Genomic DNA, 22,682 nt, shown 5'->3' on the forward strand with positions numbered 1-22,682 from the left:
TGATAAACAGTTAATTACTTAATTACTTAGGATGGTAATAAAATATACCAAGTTATCTCCCCATCAGTAAATTCAAAACATGTGTTCCGTAATCATCTAGTGAATATCTTATGACATTCGCTATCTCTGATACTAGTCATTCAATGTAAAGCGAAAGAAGCAACTGACTATATCCTGTCTGACTAGTATTTCCAATCAGCATGAAAAGAAACTTGAATAAAAATCGGAAGACTTTTACCATTTCTGTTTAAATCCTATAAGGTTTTGATTAAGATGAATTCCATTAAAAAGTGAACATCCTTACAAAGAAAGTGAACTTTATAAATATTACACATTTGGCTGGAGTTTGAGTATCTAGGAGCAACAGAACACTGTTTGGTTTGTTACTGAAAGGGATTTTTTCTTTGTTATATAGTCACAAATTTCTTCTGAAACTTCATCACGATCACTACCTATTTTCGACAAGTATCGATTTCCAGGAAACCTTTTAACGATATGGTACCTTGAGTAGCCTTTAATCGAACATGAACTCAAATAGATGACATTATTATCAACTATAGTTGGCATTCTTCGGTTCTGCCATTCGAACTATACTGATAAGGTTTTCTATAGGTGTTATACCAAACGGTGATGAAACTTGTTGATGTATGCGATCAGAACTACCTTTAAGTATTTAGCACTATGGTAGAAAATTCAGTCACCACAAAATATCAGCTAGATGTATCCATACTTTTGGTACTGACTGATTACTTTAATACTGTAGTGGCTGCGCTTCGATAACTAATCACCCTCGTACCGTTACCATATAATCTTCGACAGTGTTTGAAATCAGAAGGCAAAAAGAAGCAGCTACTACAGTTTATTTAGCAGATAATTCGGACCACATAGCAGAGAGGCAAAAATGGATGAGCAAGCGAACTACGATTGTAGCAGTAGCAGCAGTAGTAGTGGTGTAAATGTACATATATATGTATATATATATATATATAGGAAAATGGATGAGTCATCGAATAGATTAAGCAGCTAATAATGAAGCTAGCAGAATGAATATATGCGTAGGCGCTAAACAATGTTCAAGCATACATATTTCATACAGGCGCAATAATAATAACAGTACAACAAGTTGTTATAGCATGGATGACTATGTCCATTAAATAGGTTAACAAAAGACCTTGACTGAGCTAAATGAGGATAAACTCAATTGCACGTGAGTCGCTATAATACCACAATTCCGCTAATCTTACAATATAGCTTCCTCTACTTACAACAAATGATTCCACAGCCATGAAAAATAACTTTAAAAGTTTGAAAATATATATAGACTTTCAGTATTGGGTCATAAATCCCTTTTGAGGTATCACCCATGTTAAGTGAGATCGCACAAATGAGTAATTCTAACGTTAAGTGAAGGGTGGTAGTTAGAGATCGTCAGTTAGTTTATGAGGCTGTAAACTTTCACTGGCTAGTACGTTCTGAAGTTATTATACTTATGCTCAGCCACAGTCTATGCAGCCGCGCAACGCTGGACAGTATACTGGCAAGATTACAGGAAACTAGAGGAAGTTGAAGTGAAACATGAAATTGCTTCATGAAGGCATTAAATATTGGACTGACACGTGTTGACTGAAACAAACTAGACATAATCTTCAGTTAACGATCTTATATGACCTTGTTCTTAGTCAGTTGCAATAGCTTGTAGATATCTTCCTCGAGATCTCAAGTTCAGATATTATTTCTTAATTTTTATTCACCTATTTCATTCGTTCTCTCCAAATAATATTCCTTTTGTTTACTTTTATTATCATCGTTACTTTTACATTTCGTCTTGTTAATATTCTCTCTCTGTTGATGTAGTGTATGATGACTTGAAACGATGAATAATAGTTCCAGGTTCCATGTTGTTTATCAATGAGTGAACGACGGAGTGGATATTCGCTGGAAAGCTATACCGTTTACAGAATACAGTTGAATTCTCGTCATATATATATATATATATATATATATATATATATATATATATATATATCATTATAAGCTTTTATTTGACTTATTGACTATTATCAGAAGGGGTTTCGTGGAGATTTTAGTAATTTAAATAGTTGAGATCATGAGCCATTTGAAGCTAGACCATCATGGAAAACCTGGAAGCACTGGACGGCCGTTTCGTCCTAGTATGGGACTCCTCAGCAATGCTCATCCACGATCCTGCCCCCGCGGTATTCGAACCCAGGACCTATCAGTCTCGCGCGCGAGCGTTTAACTATTATCATGCGATTTACTATTCTTGAGATATTCCCAATTTGTTAGTATCAGTCTCTAACAATCACAGCCACGTTTTAACTTGTTATTGTTTAACTGTTATTTTCTATTTATCGTATGATGCAGTCTGGTTTGTTTGTACATAAACCTAGTATGTCTGAAATATATGATTCGTTTTGCGGACGTTGATATTGGCGTTCTGGTCTGAACTGTCTGGGTTGGAAGAAGAGCTGCTATTTCAGAGGACCAGTAGGAACTTTAAGCTGCTACAGATTTATGAGTCATTAGTTTGGTCGTACAGGTTGATGTCTCTAATTGATGGTCACATCACATGATACAATAATAAATCCTTTTTTGGTGAATATAAGTAAGCGATTTGGCTTCACCTACAATTTTGACTACTAATACTGGCAAAGTGAAATTCGTACTCTTTATTGTTGTAACGGAAAAATATATTTTCATTCCAAGGATACAGTGCGCCAATAGGATAATACCTTAAATAGATACACTAGATAAAGACTGGGTCATGTCATATCCAAATGCAGTATTCACAATCATAAATCAAGACCCCGATAAAAGCCAGACAGTATATTATTTAACGCAAGTTATCTCAGTCGACAAACAGAACACAGTCTGTGGTGAAATCCGAGTTATAATACAAACGTATAAATTTGTACTAAGAATTATAGAGCGAACATATTTCTCTGACATGTTAGTCAATTATCGATCATATCATTTATCTATTTGTTGTAACGGGTGGACTGCAGGTTAGATGCGCAGCGTTTTATCGATCGGATTAGTGACACGTAAAACACGTAATGAACGATCTAGAGTCCCGATTGGCCCTGCTTCGCTGTCTATCCCAGCCAGTTGAGTCCAGAACAAAAGTCACAGCCTCTGAGATATGAATAGTTATATTTCAAACATACTCTGTTTATATACCAACCAAACAGACCACATCGTACCATAAAAATAGAAAACAACATTTACACAATATTTAACAAGTGAAATAAATACCGACCAATAGGGAGTGTACATTTAACGTACAAGGACACCACTAGACTTGACACGATAATTATTGGTATATTCCTCTGCATACCTAACACTTTTGACCATGTTTTTGCATTTGAAACTTGACAAATCTTTTTATCTCGGGTGAATATTTCTCGTAGAAATGAAACGCCATTTCTGTATTCAGTCATTTGGCTGATGTTTATACATTTTGAACCCTGGTCATTTCGAAATTCAGAATTTGTTCGGTGAGCAAATTATTGATTTTTGGCTTTTAAGCTACTTCGATACTTGCATCATTCGGTCGTACATTCACTTCAGTGACTAAATACTTATCTCGTCTCAGGTGAATTCTTGGAATTGTTCGTCATAATGCATTAGTAAACTTTGACTGCATCTCACCCGTCGATTCATGAAATGTCTCATTATTAGTCCTTGGGGTTCTCGCAAATTCTTGAAGCTCCATAGTTACTGAAAGGAAGTTGGAAATAAAACTGCAATTTTTCTTAAAATCAATGCTTTTTATGAAAAAATATTAGGGGTATGATCTACTAGTTCCCTGAAACATATTTACTTCTAACAGACTACCTGAATTGTGCAAAATGTTTGAAACAAAGACTAACGAGAATATCCTCCAGTTCTTACCCATATGAATCGGTTTATTGATTAGGAATAAAAATACCTATCTCCTAACAAAATCTACTACGGTGGTTAATATACTGAAACGTCAACACGTATCACCCTATGAAACACCGCTTGTGCATCTTGACCTTCACCTTCATATGCATTTTTGTACATATCTAGGTCTCCAAGTGAAATGTTGCCAGCAACGAAAGGTAATGCTTTCAAAAACAATTCGATTGAATCAGAGGTAATGAGTAATTTGCTCTCTCGAGCTCCAATTATGGGATACATTTACTAGTATGTACCTATCATACTTAAAACCTAACAAAAATTTCATATCACAAATTATTTTATGGACTCACATGAATTCAATAGCTAACCTGAACGATGGACCTTGATATGATGACGAAACTATCTAAACTGTCTCGTATATATACGTTATTTTAGCGCCAGAGATATCAATTATATGTGTAAGTATGATTTATAATTACCAAAAGTGAAAATATCAGAATTCACCTGTGGAATTGAAGACTAATACCAAAAGCTTATAGCAACTATGTAGAGGAAGCATGCTTCCTGACGTATAAAGCTTTTACTGTTTGATAAAAGTTTCACATCGGTGTTACCCTAAAGAAAAAAAACCAAAGTAAACATTACAACAGAAAGTTATTCATAGCTAAAGTAAAAAATAACGAAATCAACTTTATATTCACCTTCATAAACTGTCCTATTTACTTTTCGAAAAACTTCAGAACACTATTATTATTATTATTATTATTATTATTATTATTATTATTATTACCATTATTATTATTATTATTACTAACTTAATCATTTATAAAACTGGTTAGTAAATCAATCATAGAATTCTAGCAAGTATTCGTTGTTACTATTTCAAGAAATTGGTAAGTTTTTTGAGAAAATAATATATTGAGAAAATGCAATTTCTACACATCATACTATATGCATAACGCCTGATGTTCGTTCCCTTCCTGAAGTGATGTTTGATTTATTCTCTGATCAGTTTAGTATACAGTAATATGTTGCCAACTCAAATCACCTAACCTTTGATCTGAAATTCAATATTTTCATTTCTATGTTTTTAATTCGAAACAAAATGAAGATATATGTTTAATTTCGATCTTCACCAGTTACATTCATTCCGTGCAATCATTGTGGTAAGGTTATTAACCATATTTTAGAACATGAGCAATCTAATTGGGCAGACCTTCTTATGTGTTCTATATTTAAATCGGATTGGATACATTCTAACTACTGAAAAGCTTAATTATTGGTGTTCTAAATTTACTAGTAACACATATTCATAAATTAATGAAACTTACTGAGACGAAGGTTTATTCGATTAATTTCACTATGGAACCTGTCAAAGACTTCCCTAGAATCACCTCAGTAGTTAGACTCAAAGTTATGATAATCTTGGCAGTTTCAACTGTTACATTTGGAATTTGGTACATGTGGGGTCTTAGCCTAAACGAAATAGGTCAGTATATTTCAAACTACCAAAACCTAGCAATATGGAATATGGTTAAACAGCCTGTTTATTATCCGAACTTCAAAGTTTTCAGAAAGTGAGAAATGTCCATTCTTGTATACATGATGCTTTTTCAGTGACGTAATGATTGGGCGTCTTCTGTTAAATAAAACCAAGGTTAGTCTTATTTTATTTCTGATCTGATTACTTTTTATTTTCGTTTAATGAGGGTGCTCATGATAACATGTCTGGAGGTAACCTACTTAATTATTATGTTGTTTTACATATAATAAAGTTCGTTTTGTTAGACCCTTTTGATGCACTTTTCTTCTCAGCCTCATACCCAAATCAGAAAACCATAAAGTATGGTGTAGGGACGGAACGGACGACTTTTAGGTTTATTAGCTAGATTCAAATATCATGTATAACGAGCAGTAAATAATTCTCTCTAGCGTTAGAACTTTTAAAAGAAAAAGAAAACTTTTTGCTGCAACCACAGAGTAAAATTGTTACTACCAGATATGTCAAATGCTTAACTCTTTCTCTGTAGACAAATCAACACTGTCCCCGATTCCTAACCCCGTACCTTAGTTCTGGAACAAATATAAACCCGAGAGTATTATATTTTATGGATGAACTAATCAAATAGCATCTCTTCTACTCTTACAGTAAGAATCATTTATAAATAAAACTACAAAGCATTTTGTACCACATCTGACATGGGAACAGAATATGGACTCTTAAAATTCAGTTTGAGTCCTTATAAGAGTCGGAGGAAACGAGTCCCGGAGTGAAAATCAACCCTGAGATACAGGTACATCCAGACGACGAGTCCCAAATGGGACGAAACGCGCGTCGTGGATTCCATTGTTAGTCACTATACATCTTTGCTTAAAAAGCTTATGACTTAAGGCTATATCGAGACAATCTCACAGGATGCACACATGCCAACAGAAGACTGATTAATTGCAGTCCTAAATAACAATGGGAAGATACAAATAAAACAACACCAAGCGAATTTATTTTCTGAATGGATAGAAACTGACTGAAAATTCATCATGGTATTTTAAGCTTGTTCCTGTTCATCCAGAAAACAAATAACATTGACGTTCTTCACATTTGCCAAACCAAAAATATCAACAGTTCTTCTTCCATCTCCCTATTCAGATATTGTTTTACTAACATATTTAATCAGGTGGTTTCATCAACGATATGAGTAGCCCAAAATCAGAACTAATGACGGCGCAAAAATGTGCAAAATAACGATGAAATTGTCATGAACAATTCCTCGAAAACGGCATACATTCATATTTATATCTAATACAAAACACTTCGGTCAGAACAGATAGAGACTTAATTTTCACAGTTTTCTGGTAGATGCTGTCAATTCACGTATATGAAACAAATCGTATATCTATTTCACGTTATTGAACTGATTAGATTTTATTTTCGTGTTGTGCTCTCTTACAAATCATTCTTGTTTTATTTTTCTCATCAAACTTGAGTCACCTTCAACTTTTTCAACTAGTTGTGTTATGTTTATATTAAATCGATATATACTCCGATTGACCATGTTTTATATCGTTTCATGAGAATTCTAATATATTGTTGATAGTATTATAACTCGTACTAAATAACTGACATTATGTGAACTAAATTATTTCGATTGTATTATAGATTATTTTTAGGTTAGTAGTGACTATCTTGCTTGCATGTAAACGTGTCATAATCGAAAGCACGTTTAATCGAAATAAACAGAATGGAGCCTTATTGTTTCGGTTCGCTCGTGATAATTAGTTGGTTTGTTTTCACCAATGACTGACATTCTTTTTCATGAAGTAGCCTAATTAGAATACATAAAAGTCTTGTTATAACTTGTATCCATTTTCCCTATTAATATATAATGTAATGATGCCGCCAATTAGAGAATAGTGACTTATCTACCTGACCAATGACGCATAAAGCCCGTACGAGCAGTCTAGAATCATTATCGATCCTTCTTCCTGCTTAGCTCTGCCTATTGATTCCAGAACACCAAACCCAGCCTCCGCGATGTGAATCATGTATTTTAAACATACTATGTTTACACACAAACCAAACAGACCACATCACACCACAAAATGGAAGACAACGTTTGTACAAGATCTAGCCAAAAGTGGCTGTGAATGTGGGGAACTGTAATTAATAGATTGGGCAGAACTCAAGAACGGTAAATCGTATAATAATCGTCTATAGGTAATAATGAAGCTTATAATAAGAGAAACATGAACATGCATAGTTTAGCTGCCTAACGACTATACAATTGAAATACATGTATCTTATTGGTCCATAAGTAGTTTTAAAAGTTACCATTCATAATTCTCGTCGGGATATAACAAGTATGCCAAATGTACACATTTTGAGTAGTATATTAATGACATTTTGTCTGAGCTTCGAAATTATCTCAAAATGCTTTTTTTAGAAACATGAAATTATCATCTACGGGCGGATGTTGGCAGATATGAACAAAGATGTAACAAATTGTCCAGTGAACAATTGTGTTATTCATACTGATACAACGCGTTGGATTCAAAGTGATCTTATTTTAATTCCAAACAGACAATTTCCTTCCGGAAAGCGTCCACATCAACAGGCTTGGGTGGCATTTGAGTATGAATCAGCACTCCATACTCGATTTAGTGATGAACTTAATGATAAAGTGAGTTTAACAGTCTCGAATATTCAATCAAATAAGGTTAAGTTTATTCAAATAATTATGGGTAAATAATGCTTTTTCCTTACAATTTGAAAGAAAAAATTAGTGTAATAATATTCTTTTTTGTCTCCGTCTATTTAACTACCATATTTCATAATCTAGATTTATCTGAAGTTTGCACATAGGTAAATGAAAGCATGTATGCAATCAATAATTAATTCGTAGAGTTCGCCTCTAACTGAGGCCAGTACAAAAAACTCATATGATTTTAAAGTAACTTGAAGAATTTTTTCGTCGATAGTTGTTGTGTGTAAACCTTTCCGAGTAAATCAATAAAAATAAGTTTGTATTTGTGTCTTGTTGAGTTTTCTCCCAGTTGATTTCTCTATGCTTTGCGTTGTGTTGTACATAATACTGACGACTAATATATTTGGCCTAATTATTTCAAAATGTTTTAAATGTTGGTATCGACTCATGGTTTACTTTTACACATTTACAGTGAAAGAATTTACTTGTATTTAAAATGGATATAGGATCTTTTAAATATCTAGCAGGATTTTTAAAAAATTCGTCCGATAGAAACATTCATTTTATTTATTGTATATTTCTCAGATTAACTTCACTGCATCATATCGATTTGATTCAACTATTCGCACACCTTATGGAATGTATACACCGAATGAACCTAAAACAGATGATATCAATAAAACAATCCATTCGACAAAATCGGAGAATATAGCGAAAGGAAAAGACAGAGCTGTTGCCTGGATAGTGAGTAACTGTTATCCTAGGAGTCCAAGAAATGTTTATGCAAATGAACTGGCTAAATATATTACAGTAAGTTGATTATATCAAATGATTCAATCAGTTGTTCAATATCAATTGTCTGATAATTATTCACAGTACCAAACATAAGTATTTCTGATTGAGATCATGAACCGATTGATGTTAGACCACCATTAAGAACCTGGGAGTACTGGACGGCCGTTTCGTCCCACTGTGAGACTCCTCAACACTGCACACCCACGATCCCGCTAGCGGGATTCGAACCCGGGGCCTTCAGTCTCGCGCGCGAACGCCTAACCTATTGGGCCACTGAAGTGACACCCAATGGTGTTAATGTCTAACCTCAACAAATCCACGAAGTTGCGTGAATTTTTTTTTCTGATATCTAGCTGATATCTAGCGTATTCATCTTATTTCTCACAGTTATCTGGAGAAAATAATTAATTTTATTTATTTTCGACTTTATAAATAAGTAAAGTGTGCAATGTCATTTACAAATTCAGATAATGATTTGGCTAGACTACGCACTTACAAAATATTTGCTGTTGACATAACGTGAAAAAAACCTAACGCGCACTTCCCAAGCACAATAACCGATTTACATGACTGCTTACACAGACAAGTATATTTTGTCATAATTACAAACTGCACAACTACAAAGAATGTACAGGTAAAAACAGTTTACGCTTATAATGGATTAGAAAAATAACTAAATTACAATCTAACGTTTTATTAACGAAACCCTTTTTAAAGCGAAACTAAACAACACTTCTGAATTAAGAATTATTGTTTACAAAATAACCCAATCATAAATATTATTTGCTTCTTTCTCAGAAATTATTACTTTTTTGGGATAGCATAAAAGTTGCTTCATTTACCGATCCTTAATGGTTAGTGTGAATAATACATGTCCTATTCATTATTTACCATGATGATTTATTGATACGTTGAATACCATGTGTTAGGAAAAAACTAATGGAAATACTTAGGTGATAATTTGTTTACTAATTGTGTATTAAACAGTTGACTACCTTTCAACTTTAGTAATCACTATCAAATATTAGAACCAGTTATTAGTTCTCCCCAAATTTTCTTTTAATGATATACATATAATTTCTCTTGTGATGATAACTAACGAATTCAGTTCCGTTTCTACTTGATCGAAAAAAACTTTATCCCGATATACATTCACTGACAGGAGTATAGCAGGATAGTGAAATGCAGTTGGTGTATATTTTTCAGAAGTTGAAATTTTTATTAAAACTCGGATGGAACAGTCAGACATAATTATTTATTCAAAATAAAATTCAAATTTAAAAATGCAAATTCTCACGCCCAATCAAAGCCCTTGATGATATTTGAATTTGAACTAATCAGTTTACAAAGATGCACAGTTTATATGATGTTGAAGCACTCTTTAACTCTAAAACCTTTGTAAACAACGTTGTCAGTTCCTTAACCAGAAGGTCGTTACCATCGTTAAAGAGGGCCGAAGGTGAGTCAACTGGGCCCAGTGATTTTGTTGCGCTTCAAGAGTTGGAGTTCCTTGTAGAGTTCCGCCTCATTTGGTGGATCAGTTGTCACCGGCCATGGAGGGCAGGACAGTCTGACCGATGTTGCCGGAGCAGCGGGCCAGTTGAACTGCCATTCGAAGAACTCTGCCCATCGTCCAAGACGTCGATAGATGCTAGCGATTGGCATCCCGTCATTCTCACAGGTTGTTTCGCCCACTCTAGACTTCTTGCTGCCAGTGGCTCGGATGAGTCGGAAGAGCTTTCGGTAGTAACCAGATGCAGCTTCTGCTTCTAGCTCATTAGAACGCTCCGACCACCAGACTTCTCGATCCTTACGCAAGCTTTGTCCAATTTCATTACGCAACAGTCGTCGTTTGTGGTCAAACTCACGGGCACTCGGAGTAGACCGACGGGCTTCAATGAGTTGTAAGGAGCCTGAAGAAACCCAGTGCTAATAAGCGGGACATTTGGCGAGGCCGCAAGCGGCTTTACTCGCCATTTTGATGGCGTCATGCAATTGCAACCAATGCTCATCTATACTTTACGGCAAGATGGTCGCTGTCCTTGAACCTAGCTTAGTTTGATATTTAGTTGCAACAGAAGCTGCAACTAATTTACTGACATCAATCCATTCAGGATGATGAATTTGTTGGCCACTGAGAAGTAAGGTAAGCGTCCCCGGATAAACTCACGCGGAACAATCTTTTCGAAGTGACGGATGAAGAGAAAATTTGTAGTACTTCACTAGTCTTGAATACGGCTCTCGGATAGACAACAAGCGTCAATATTTAGACTTTCTAAAGACATTGGTGCGCGAAATTTGAAGGAAGCCAGTTTGGGTGATATGCTTGGTTTCAGGAGGACTGTTTCAGTATTCGTATTCGGTGGTAGCATTCTACTTTCGGTCAGTCAGTGACTCGAGATCGTTTAGATAGAACATGGTTTCCGCCATAGGCAAGCCGCTGTACAAGTTGAGAAATAAGGGTACATAAAGTGAAAATATAAGTGAGTAGACAAGTGATGTGGTATATAAAGAAATAAAAATGAATGTGGATTGTCTGAATTTTAATTTAAGCGAGAATAATATTTCCAGTAATTACTGTCCTTTCATTTTATTTGTGTGTGGGCTGTGATACTGCCTGGTTGCCAAGACCTAAACAGGTGGTTTTCTTAGGGGGCCACACCCGGAGCCTTTGACTCAAAGATTTGATCTACAAGACAGTGGAGCAACTTTAGGAGATGCAGTCCCATGGTAGCCGGTGACCAACAATAGGTCCATACGCCATTTGCTCCCTCAGGATCCTGGAGCCCATGTGCACCATCGGTTTGGAATCAGGATTTTCCATCTCCCCTAGGTGGATCCTTCATATCTACCAACCCAGTTAAAGCGCCGGACATTCGCTTTTCGTCCTCTCAATTTCTTAAACAACACCCCTGCCGCGAGAAGGCATTGAGTAGGGCTTCCCTTGCAGTGGTTGTATGCACGTGGCCATGTGAAAGCATTTGGAGAGGGAGAACTGACCAATTACTTGTTAACGAATAATGGCCCTGTCATTGCTAGTTGAATACCATTCTTTTTCTTCAGGCTATTCCTGTTCGCTCATATATACAGGACTTCTGCTCTCAATCTTTCTTTATGTGTTTAAACCTTTCTGAAATATTTTGGTCCCTTCAAAATTGATCTCGTGTCGTGTTTCCAACGCGTGTAACGCTATCGCCGACCTATTCTCAAGTTTCTTAAGATCAACCAAGAATTTGGGAACATTTTTCACACATTGTTTGTGTTCCTTTAACCTCACATTCAATTGTATTGAAGTTTCGCCTACATATGCTGCATTACAGTCATGACAGTTCATATCATACATTTGGATTATGAAAAAATTAAAGGATGTTTTATGGTAAATCATGACGACTGACCAATAATGAAATAATTGTTTTTAATTAGTGTATGATTCAAATAAATCATAAAAAATCGCTAATGTAGTTGATGGTCATCTCTGGGTCTTAAAAAGGTCATTACAAGATTATTGTAGTTACAATATCTATTAACACAACTAACATCTACTATTGAGATTAGTTTATTCTTCTTAATTTTGTAACAGATTTTATTTTATTTTAGATATTCGAACAGCTGAAATCGTGTAACTTTGAAATCTTTTAATATTTCTTTTTATCAGAAAACGTACATGAATTTCTCAAGTTTCTTTATTAGATTATCTGGGAAATGTACGTATTTTGTATTCCAGTGAACGAAGCAGTTCTGAACACCTAAAATTCTATTGTTTGTAAACAAGCTTCAGTGATTGGAATTTGTCTTTTTACCATAATGTTTTTAACTTTAGGTTGATGTGTATGGTCGATGTGGTCGGATGACCTGCTCTGGTTCGCAATGTTTTGATTTGGTACGGAAACATTACAAGTTTTACCTGAGTTTTGAAAATTCACTATGCCAAGATTATATAACAGAAAAGTTCTTCTTCAACGCACTAATGTAAGTAACGGTTCATTGAAATCACGTCAAAATAATTTGTATGCTGTTTTTTAACTGTAAGTTATCGATTTCAAACACCACTGAAGATGGCACAGGTATTTGGAGTTTGACAATGCTTTAACCAGTAACACCTTCTACTAGGAATCGTACCCACCAAGCGAAATCAAAGGTTGGGAGCGATGAAGTTCGAAGATATATTTAATAATAGAAAAACCATACTATAATACCCAATTTGCAAAATGTTCAATAATTGTCTCGGACTTCATTGTTCTTGCATTTTCATACTATGTGCTTTCTATTCCCGTTCTTTTTCTCTCGATCTTCCCAATCTTCTGGTGCCAGCCATTACATTCCTGACTCGCGTTGTATACTACTTAAGTCAATATAAGTAGCACGCACCACAAGTATCGAAGATTTACAGAGCAATTGATTTTGGGGATTTATTCGCCGTTACATTACGTAAAAATGATTATCACATCATGGACACAGTTCCCCAACCATCGTTGTTGTTGCTACCTTGACGTGGTGGTCGGGCTTGCCTATCGTGATGAACCAATCGAGCTATATTGGCTGGAACAATCGTTCCTCAAGGTCCTACCATGCCAGACAGGTCGGTTGAAGAGCGGTAATACTAGAAGTAGCAAACCCAAAGTCTGAGGGCGATGTCGTACTGCTGACTGTACAGAGGTGTGACAGCAGTAAGGTTTTTTCTTCAGACAACCAGCATGACGGCGATGCTGCCTTGCCACAAGGAGGGGTGGAGTTAGGAAAGGTTGACCCTAAAAATGCACACCTCGCCTTATCTCACGGATATCCGTCTCCGGCGGTAAGGTCTCAACAAGTACAGAGCTAACAAGAAAATAACCCATGAAAAGGTCGTGTGTGACCGACTTCAAGAAGTTATCCCTTGGTCACTGCGATCACGCTCTCAGGTCACTATGACCACCTCTAATGCAATTTGCTTCTCAGGTACCTCCAGAAGAACCCTTCCACGGTGTGGACAACCGGGAATCGATACCCGCCCTCATACTTCCAACAGCACTCAAGACCTTTGTGTTTATAATCAACTTCCCTCTCCGATTTCTATTATTCCTCCTAAATCGACCTTCAACTCTAGACTTCATCTTTTGGCCTCCTCCTCAAGTGTCAGCATAGCCAACGATTCTAGTGCTCAAAACACTCCCAGGTCTACTGAAATCTCGCTCCAAACTACATATTGGAGCCTTCAACGTACGCACCCTATGTCAAATTGGTCATCAGGCCTCCTTATCTGAGACTCTAGAATTTTGTACCATTGATGTAGGCTGTGTCTCTGAAACACGCATACAGCATCCTAGTGCGGTCATTCACTTGACCTCACATCGGTAAAACGGAGAGACAACGAGATACACCTTACGTGTATCTGGCGACCCGATGCCTAGTTCTCGTGGACTGACAGGTGTACGTATAGCACTGAGCATGAGGGCGGAACAAGCATTATTGGAGTGGATCCCCGTTAACAGTCGTCTATGTGTTGTTCGGCTAAACGGTTCCGTAAGAACTCGGGAGCATGGGGACACGCGTCGTTGCATTTTCGTCTTTTCTGTCTACGCTCCCACTGACTGCAGTCCGAATGGAGTGAAATATGACTTTTACAGAAAGCGCTCTGGACTTCGTCAGAAAGCTAAACGTTCAGACACAGTAGTCGTAGCAGGTAACTTTAATACCCAAGTAGGTAGTTTAAACCAAACAAAAAGACATTTAGGTGGGTATTTTAGTATTCCGGCACAACGAACAGATAATGGTGATCGTCTGCTGCAACTGTCCTCAGACAATCGTCTATTTTTAGCAAACACAAATTTTAAGCATAAGGAGAGACATCGTCTAACATGGCGACCCTCTGTACCAAACCAACGATGGACTCAAATAGACCATATTGCCATCAGTCATCGTCGGAGAGGGTCGGTAGAAGATTGTCGCTCATTCTGGAGTACCTGCTTGAACTCCGACCATGCTCTAATACGGACACGCATTTGCTTGAGCCTCACTGGACTCAGAAAAGCCATACTAAAAAGACCCATTAGAACTGAATTGAGTAACGAGAAAACCAAAAGTCTGTTCCAGGAACAACTGAGGTCACACTTAGTTAGTTCTGAAAACGAGACTGACCCCGGTGTTTCTTGGAAAGATATACAATCAGTTGTGAAAACGGCAGTGACATCTGTTAGCGATTTAAACCAAAGAGTTACAAAAACCAATGAATTTCTTCTAAGTCTATTGCCCTGATGAATTCTCGTAAACTCGTCCCATCAGGCTCTGAACACGATGATGAGCGAAAACAAATCAGATCTAGGTTAGGCAAAGGTATAAGGAACGACCATGAGCGGTGGTGGGCAACGGAAATAAAAGAGATAGAAAAGGTGGTGGCTATAGGGAACACAAGACAGCTCTACAGACTAATAAAAGAAACTGGAATTAATAAGTCAAGTTTAATTGAGACTATCTCGGAAAAGACGACGCTCTCATATGCTCCCAGTCCAGACGTTTAAAACGATGGGCGGAACATTTTAGAGAGCAGTTCAGCTGGCCTTCAGTTACTCTACAACTACCCACCATTCCCAGATAGTGTGAATGGAACACTGGAGTAGGTCCCTTAATTGTAGCTGAAGTTCAAAAGGTTATAGTTAATCTGGAACGAGGAAGAGCAGCTGGTCCAGATGGATTGGCTTCAGAGGTCTTTAAGGATGGTGGTCCAATTCTAGCTATTAGTTTGACTAATATTTTAGCTAAAATCTGGGAGTTAGACGTAATCCCATCTGATTGGTCACAATCACTTATCGTCCCAATATATAAGAGAGGATAAAATCATCCTGACTAACATAGCATCTAAAATACTAGCATCAATAATTGTCGGTCGACTAACTAAGACTCGTGAACTGCAAACACACGAAAACCAGGCTGGCTTCAGACCTGGTCGTGGCTGCATCAACCACATATTCACCATTCGTCAGGTTCTAGAACACAGGCATGCTTACCGGTGTCCGCCAATGGTGGTCTTTATTGACTTAAAAACAGCATTTGACTCCGTAGACCGCGAGATTCTGTGGCAGTGTCTGTCATTGAAAGGCGTACCTCAGAAATACATAAACCTTGTGCATGCTCTTTACTTGAACACTACTAGTCGAGTCAGAGCTTATGGCGAACTGTTATCTGCTTTTGCAACCTCAAATGGTGTCCGCAAAGGCTGTCCACTTTCTCCATTTTTGTTTAACTTGATCATAGACCTACTGATGGAAATAACGCTGTCGTTGACTGAGTTTTCGGGCATTGATCTCCTACCAGGAGGTCCACTTAACGACTTAGAATACGCAGATGATATAGTCCTGATTGGTGAAGACGCTGACAAATTGCAGAGTCTTTTGGTAGCACTAAGTAACAATGCTAGAATGTTTGGGATACGCTTTTCCCCCTCTAAATGCAAGTTGTTGTTTCAGGACTGGCCTGCGTCAAAACCTGAATTAAGGATAGGGGTGAATTAGTCGAACGCGTTGACAACTTCACACATCTTGGGAGTCTGATCAGTCCTAATGGGTCGGTGTCTGACGAAGTCTCAGCACGGATTCAAAAAGCTCGTTTGGCTTTTGCCAATTTTCGTCACCTATGGCGAAGGCGAGATATCCGTCTATCAATAAAAGGACGAGTATACTGAGCGGCAGTCCGTTCTGTCCTACTTTACGGCTGCGAAACGAGGCCATTAAGAGTAGAAGATACTCGTAAGCTACTAGTATTTGACCACAGATGCCTTCGAAATATTGCTGGCGTCTGCTGGGTTCACCGGGTAAGTAATAGTGAGATTAGACGCAGGGTATTAGGGAATGATGGTAAATCAGTTTATGAGGTTGTTAATCTTCATCGACTGAGATGAATGGGCCACGTTTTACGTATGCCTGAACACCGATTACCACGACGTGCAATGCTAACCGGTGCTGGAGATGGTTGCAAGGAAGTTGTGGGCAGCCAAACCAAAACGTGGCATCAGTGCTTGAAGTCTCTGTTTTCTGGTCTGAGCCATGTTGGTAGATGCAGAGTACTTGGTTGGGGTCCGCGTGACTGTCGTAACCAATGGTTGGAGGCTCTTGGTGACATGGCTCAGAATCGATCACAATGGCGTAGGTGTATACCCTCTTTGTCTTCCCTTAAACTATCAGATTAAAATCGCTTTATATCTCTCTTTCTACGAACTAATTCTTTCTTCCTGTACTATGCCCTTATATGCAATCTGTCTTTTATATATTACCACCACTGAATTAACTAATTCTATGAATTCGGTTTTCATCTTGTTCTGTTAATGAGATATGGCGACTTGGACCGATGCATATATGTGCCTGGTCCTACGTTATAGCTGACTGACTGACTGGATACAGCTTTTAAGATCAATAAACTAATCAATGAAAAATTATTTATTTCCTGTTATGTTTAACGAGATTGACTACACATAGAAACTGAGGTTGTTTAAATTTAAGGAGATCTACTAAGAAGTGGAGTTGTTTCTGGAAAGCAATAAAGGTATTTTTTTATTAGTTTAACATCAAGAAGACTGTATACTTCAGGAACTAATGATGCTACTCGATTATCTGAACTGAATCATTCTAAACTCCATAGATCATATTGTATGGTAAAAATGAATAAAGTGAAAGGAAAATGCAACAAATGTTAGAAAGTGTAAATAGGTTGCAACTTATGAGCTTCTTTTGAAGCATCAGCGTATAAATCACACTTGTCGGGATAGGTGATTGGGGAGTTTTGACAATCTCGTTTCAGACATCTAGTATATTATTTGTTTACATATATCTCGCGTACTACAAAAAGTGATTTTTTGAAAGGTTATTCTAGAAAAAGAGTGGTTTTTTATCAGTTACAAGACACTAGGTACTCACATCTAAGCATTTAGATAAATATCAGAAGGGGTTTTTGTGGATATTATAGTAATTTCAATAGTTGATAACATGAGTCCATTGAAGCTAGATCACTATAGAAACCAGGGTTGCCATTTCGTTCTATTATGGGAGAAACCTCTGTGTTATTGGACGATTTAAATCACTATTACTTGAAACGCAGGCATCCTTAATAACCTCTAGTATGTATCATCATCAGTAATAGATATTCGACTAAAATGTATTGGAAATAACTATCTATGTCCATATTTATTTAGGAACAATGCATTACCCATTGTTATGGGTGCCTCGATTGAGGAGTATCAGAAGGTTTCACCACCTCATTCTTTCATTCATGTGGATCAATTTGAGAATCCGGAAGAACTGGCCAAATATCTGAAGTACCTTGATAAAAATGACACTGCATACAACGAATATTTCGCTTGGCATAAAAGGGGTGTTGTAACTGTATGGTCGTTCAAGCCGGAGTGTGAATTTTGCATACTTGCAAATGCTCTTCCTTACTTCGAGCCAACTATACATGAAAACTTTATGTTTTGGTGGAAGGATGGATGTAAAAACAGAACATTAAGATGGTGAGATGGTTTCTAATATCTCATTAAACAGAGGTTTTGTTAAAGTAGTTTCTACGGTTAACAGTAAATTTAACCCATGTTTATCAGAATGACAATAAGAAAGTGAGGTAGTCAACATGAAAATTAAACGTGATTTCTTTTCAACTAGGTAAAGAAAAACCTAAGAATCACTCACTCATTTCCTAACATTTCCAAACAACATGAATAAGTACTGTCTGGAAATGATCATAGGTTATTTGTAGTGATGTTAAATTTCAAATCTTGATTTGAGACAAAAATACTTTATTACAAAAGTTTAAAAATCCCCATAGAATATTCAAAAATGAAGAATATTTGGGCGAACAATTGTTTTCAATAACTTCATCATCAGGCTCTACAGTTATAAGTCCATAGTTATAATATTTTACAAAGGCTAAAAGTAAGACATGTTTTCATTATCCCAACGGCAATTTTTTTTAAAAACCCCCTCCACCCTTTTTAAAAAATTTTTTCAACCCCAAAGTTACAATATTTTTCATCCCGTTTCGTCCAATGAAATGGCTAGTTTCAAAAGTTAGATTTAATTGGTTAGTTATGCCTTGAAAATTGTTATAAATTATCAGTACTTGTCGACGAAGCACATTTCAATCGTCATTATGGAGCAGAGTGACGTGTCAAGTACAAGCGGTGGTGTTTCTCACGTAACGGAAATGGAGGAAGTCTTTTTGACTACCTTCTTTCGGGTTGCGTTTCCATCGGTCGAAGCGTTAAAGACCACTATCACAAATTTTGAAAGATCGACTTACAGTCATTATGTAGTGAGAGATTCGCATATTGGCAGAGATCAAAATCGTACATTAAATTTGTGTGTTGGCGAAATGGGCGTATAAGATCTAGCGGTTCTTCACAACGTATTAGACGGAGGAGGTAATTTAGTAAATGGTTTTATAATATTCTTAACAAAGGGCTTCTATGAACACCCAATGTCCGGCCTTCATGTTTTGTAAGATTATAGACGGCTACTGGACTGTTGTACGTGGGAATGTGCATCACAATCACGAGTGCAATTCCCTGAGGTACCAAGGTAATTCATGGGTGCACAGGTTAACGGGTGGGGAGTTTGAAACTGTGAGACCGCTGCTGATATCTGGTACCGCTGCATTCCACATAAAGAATTTTGCTTACCAATCTTATAGGAAACGTCTGACTGATCAAGATGTCTGTAATATGCGGTACAAAGTGTTCTCACACGCGAACCTTCCTGGTAAGCAATTTGCCAATTTATAATGTACACTATAGGTGATTACGGGAAATTGAAAGCTCACATAACATCCTTGGGTGGGCTTTGCGAATACAAATTGGACGATGAGAACTGTCTATCGTATTTCTTCTTCATGACTGCTGAGCAACTGAATTTGGCCGGTCACTTTTGTGACGTAATTGGTTTTGACGGGACGTACAAAACGAATAACGAGAACGTCCATTTATATCAAGTCGTTGCCCTGGATATGAATTTTAAGGCAATACCCATCTGCATTGCCTTTTTAAGTCGCGAAACGTCAACATTCATTTCTGTATTCCTGCGTTTTTTCCAACGGTGTACCAACAGTCGACAGCTGGGTGCTCTGCTTTCAGAAAGGGACAAATTTGAAAATAATTACTGATCACAATTTAAGCTTTTATGGCTGTTTCACAGTTTCCAAGCTTCGATATTTAATCCTGTGTTAAAATATAGTTAAATCATAGACCTCAATTCTTCATGATTACATTTTTATTCACTACATGTGTGTTGAAACGTACTAAAGCAAAACCTTTAAAAATTATATATGTGGGTGTATAAATAGAACAGTGAATAGTTGAGACGATGAAGGTAGGAAAGGCATTCAGAAAACAGCAAAAAAAATCCAAGACAAGATGATAGCTCATATGAGTAATGTCTGTTAAAAAAACTGGGCATTTTTCGGATAAGTTCATGTTCTAAATTCAGAAATCCGATTACAGTTGCCACTTCAAGGTGTACTTAAAAATATTGATCAAAACAGTCATGCATTGAAAATAATTATATTTCTTTATTTGTTGAGGTCATACAAGAAAGTGGTAATAAAAATACTGAAAGGTGGGTGTTTACAATTGATAGAGTAAAATAATTTAAATAATATACAAACTTGGAGAACTGTCATGGTTGGATTATTGTGACAATAGTGAGAGTAATAATAATAATGATAATAATGTGATAAGATGGTTCTGTATTTCTTGATGAGACGTTCAGTATTTATTGTATAACAAAGAATCGATTTTCCCATGGATTTCGATTACGCATTTCATCAAACGGGAGAGTTAGGCCCTCTGTTTGAGGCTTATCTGATTAGCCCTACAAGATCATATTGGAATGACATGCACTGATAAGACTATCATTGGTAACTTTGGGACATGTAGTGTTACACTTGATTCTTAATATGTTTAATTCAATGTATAACTCAGCACTAAATTGCTGCTAATATCATATGAACCATTGCACAGGGATTCGATCAGTTTTTACTTCAATTTGTAGATTGTTAAATATGCAGAGAAATTGTTTTTACACATAAAATTTCTATCATAGAAACAATCAATTACATATCCGAACTAAACTGAAGGATTAATAGGCCAACAACCTGGTTTTGAATTATTAACTGGAAGACTTTCTAATCAACTTTCAGTGAATGAACGAGACATCTTTTATTTGAAGAAATATTTGATGGGTGAATAAAAGAGATTTGCAGTTGTTTCACAACTAGGATTGTCATTTTTAAGATAATCAACCCTTATTCTCTAGATGCAGCAGCCGATGATTAACACAACAGATGTTTTAGATTTAAAACAATTTATTTAATATGACTAGCTGTTGGAACTCTATCAAAAGAAATAACTTTGAACAAAGAATTTCGTAACATGTTTACTATGTCTCATTAAGATTATTAATAATGCGAAGATAAGCATCATGTTAGTTAGACGTATGCTCCATGAACTTGAAGTCAATATCTCAGGCATGATTGGTTTGTTGAACTTTACTTTTGTCTATATTTCATATCTACATCATATTCTTACATTACAGTATTTTACCTTTTTGACAGGAATAAAGCAATTTAATTATTTGTAAAGAAAATGAAGGAAATTTGATGATGAGTAGCCTAGAATTATCAAAGACGGTATTTGTACATATATCTCTTTCAGTTAACATTTTATTTTTCTACTTCTTCGAAGTGTAATCCATTATAAGATCACAGTAGAACGTTCTCTTTCAATCTTCATGTTTTTAAATCTGACCTTCAAGAAGCCATCGACTGCTTTATTTTGATGTATCCTGTTTTCTTACTAGCGAGCATACTTTTTCTGAATTTCTAATACTTCTAATAGTGAAATTAGTTAAATATTTAACTGTATTCACTTCAATCACGAATGTATATATGGTAAAAAAAATTTCCTTCGCCTTTCTACGATAAATAGTTTTGAGTGATTTCGCTATAACCGAACTATGGTGTTTGAATGAACTAATGATTCCTTTGTACTTGTTTAATGCTTGATTTCGAATTCTAAATACAGTAAATTCGTTTGTGATTATCTAGTACTTCTTGATCCGATTACGTTATTTTTGGGATTCTTAGTTCATACTATAATTCAAATACTTCTAATTATCACACGAATCCGATCCTTTATGCGGATGAGATTCAACTGGTAAATGTCCTACCATATCCAGATGAACACGGTCGAAATGAGCATCGAGAGTTTTGAATGAGCCTAAGAGACATTTGTTGTGTCTAATCACCTTAGATTTCTGGCAGCTTACACAGGAGCGTTCCCACTCCCTCACGTCTTTATTCATACCAGGTCAGTAAAACCGTCCTGCTATGAGCTTGATGGTTGCACGAACACCTGGGTGAGAAAGTTTGTGCAACGTATTGAAGACGTTGCGTCGATAATATTTCGGCACTATTGGATGATTCCGACCTATAGATGTGTCACATAATAAGGTTTCCTTACCTGTCCCCATTTGTGTAATGAGTAGTTTTAAGGTTTTTGAAGATAACTCGTCCTGAAGATCAGTGTCTTCTTTTTGAAGCTGGGCGAATTTAGGAAGGACCAATCTCCCAAGTTTTGGGAAATTTTGGGGTTTTTATGCCATTTTCTCAAAATTTTCTATAGCAGCTTCCCCAAAATGGGTGAAATTTTTCACAAAATTGGGAGACTGGGGGTCGATTCCTTGGAAATTGTTCAAAAAAATTATATGAGACAAGACGTCGGCAACTACATTATTTGCTCCAGACATGTGTTGTATGTCTGTA

General features: G+C 36.5%; 1 protein-coding gene across 1 annotated transcript; it reads left to right on the forward strand.

The window, feature by feature from the left end:
- Window positions 1-4,716: 4,716 nt before the first annotated feature.
- On the forward strand, window positions 4,717-21,957 carry FUT9_3 (Alpha-(1,3)-fucosyltransferase 9). Its single transcript, XM_051211937.1, has 7 exons — window positions 4,717-5,483; window positions 5,524-5,563; window positions 7,848-8,084; window positions 8,694-8,918; window positions 12,724-12,872; window positions 18,064-18,381; window positions 21,474-21,957. The coding sequence occupies exons 1-7, from the start codon at window positions 5,227-5,229 to the stop codon at window positions 21,487-21,489; spliced, it is 1,242 nt and encodes a 413-aa protein (XP_051072059.1). The 5' UTR covers window positions 4,717-5,226; the 3' UTR covers window positions 21,490-21,957.
- Window positions 21,958-22,682: the final 725 nt, after the last annotated feature.

Source organism: Schistosoma haematobium, chromosome ZW, assembly GCF_000699445.3.
Source record: "Schistosoma haematobium chromosome ZW, whole genome shotgun sequence".
Taxonomy (NCBI): Eukaryota; Metazoa; Platyhelminthes; class Trematoda; order Strigeidida; family Schistosomatidae; genus Schistosoma; species Schistosoma haematobium.